At 35.8% G+C, this 1,172-nt stretch overlaps 1 protein-coding gene across 1 annotated transcript in view; it reads right to left on the bottom strand.

Moving 5' to 3' along the window:
* spata1 (spermatogenesis associated 1) overlaps positions 1-1,172 on the bottom strand; it is a 10,145-nt gene that overhangs the window by 5,262 nt on the left and 3,711 nt on the right. Inside the window, exons 6-9 of the mRNA XM_016241473.1 lie at positions 939-1,074; positions 749-803; positions 330-426; positions 110-235 (exon numbers count right to left, since the gene is read on the bottom strand). Of these exons, the coding sequence (XP_016096959.1) occupies positions 110-235; positions 330-426; positions 749-803; positions 939-1,074 (414 nt within the window). The remainder of the gene's footprint in view (positions 1-109; positions 236-329; positions 427-748; positions 804-938; positions 1,075-1,172) is intronic.

The raw sequence follows: 1,172 nt of genomic DNA, 5'->3' as shown, positions 1-1,172 counted from the left end.
ATATATGTAAGTCCAGATGTAACCCCACTGAAATGCTCTGGCAAAACCTAAAAGGCACATACTTACATTGAAAATTTGTGTACATGTTTAATTGTAGAGGACTTTGTACCTTGGTTCCTGCGATGTCTGTTAAGAGCTAAAAGCTCTCTGCCATTTTTCAAAAGCTTTTGCCTTGTTTGTTCAAGCTCCTTCCTTTGCCCTTTGAGTAGCTTGATTTCCTCTATCAGTTCATTTTCTGAAAGCATGAAATGTTGAGTATGGTATTCAAAAGCAAGAATGACAACAGCATTTGTTAGTAGTAATTTGTTATTTATTAGTAACCGCCTTACTAGTGGTTATTTGTTGTGTATAAAGTTCAAGGGAATAGACAGACAGTGGAGAACTTCTCTCTGCTGGGAGTGGAGAGGTTGGTCTATACATAAGAACCTGTGAAAACACATAAAATCTTCACTAAAAGCTTCTTACAACAATGTCCAGAACACTCTTCAACCTCCAGCTGCAAGAGGAATTTTACTTGGCCAATAAACCTCATGTTGTCTTTATAAGGATGAGCCATTTACAGGTACGTTACTTCCTGTTTTGTCTGGAAAATCTTTACTAAACCTTCAGAAACGCTCCACAGGAATGTGGGTCTGGGTGAAATGTCGAGACTACAACAACACTGTGTTCTGTACAAAAGCAGAATAGCTTATTAAAGATCCATTGGATGTATGAAACGTAATTTGAGACTAATAAGTTTGTCTCTTACCGTATCATCTGTTTTTTCTTCACTTGATTTCAGTGTCAGAGAACTGCTGAATTTCCTAGATGTATAATATAGTGCATTAAATGCAATTAAAGATTCCATTCCAGATCTAATACAGATAAAAATGTATTGCCAATAAATAGTTAACAATTCAGTCTTTCCACAATTACAAAAGCAAAAAGAATCCGGTTACCTTGCCAGTCCATGAGAATCCTCAAATGACTCCATAGCTCCAGAGTTTCTGTTTTTTCTTTTAAAAAAATGTTTCTTTTTTGCAGCTGTATTCATTTCTACTTGAGAAAAGCCTCCCTGCTTAGCAAGACGTCTGTCTGCATTGAACAAAAATGAAAAACGCAATAATTTTGTATATTACATATAGTATTTTGCCAGGTATCTTGCATTTAACATGAATGAACGCTCAACGTTG

This window comes from Sinocyclocheilus grahami, unplaced genomic scaffold, assembly GCF_001515645.1.
Source record: "Sinocyclocheilus grahami isolate Dianchi unplaced genomic scaffold, SAMN03320097.WGS_v1.1 scaffold623.1, whole genome shotgun sequence".
NCBI lineage: Eukaryota > Metazoa > Chordata > Actinopteri > Cypriniformes > Cyprinidae > Sinocyclocheilus > Sinocyclocheilus grahami.
The sequence above is the reverse complement of the archived record's forward strand: the minus strand, read 5'-3'. Positions and strand labels throughout refer to the sequence as shown.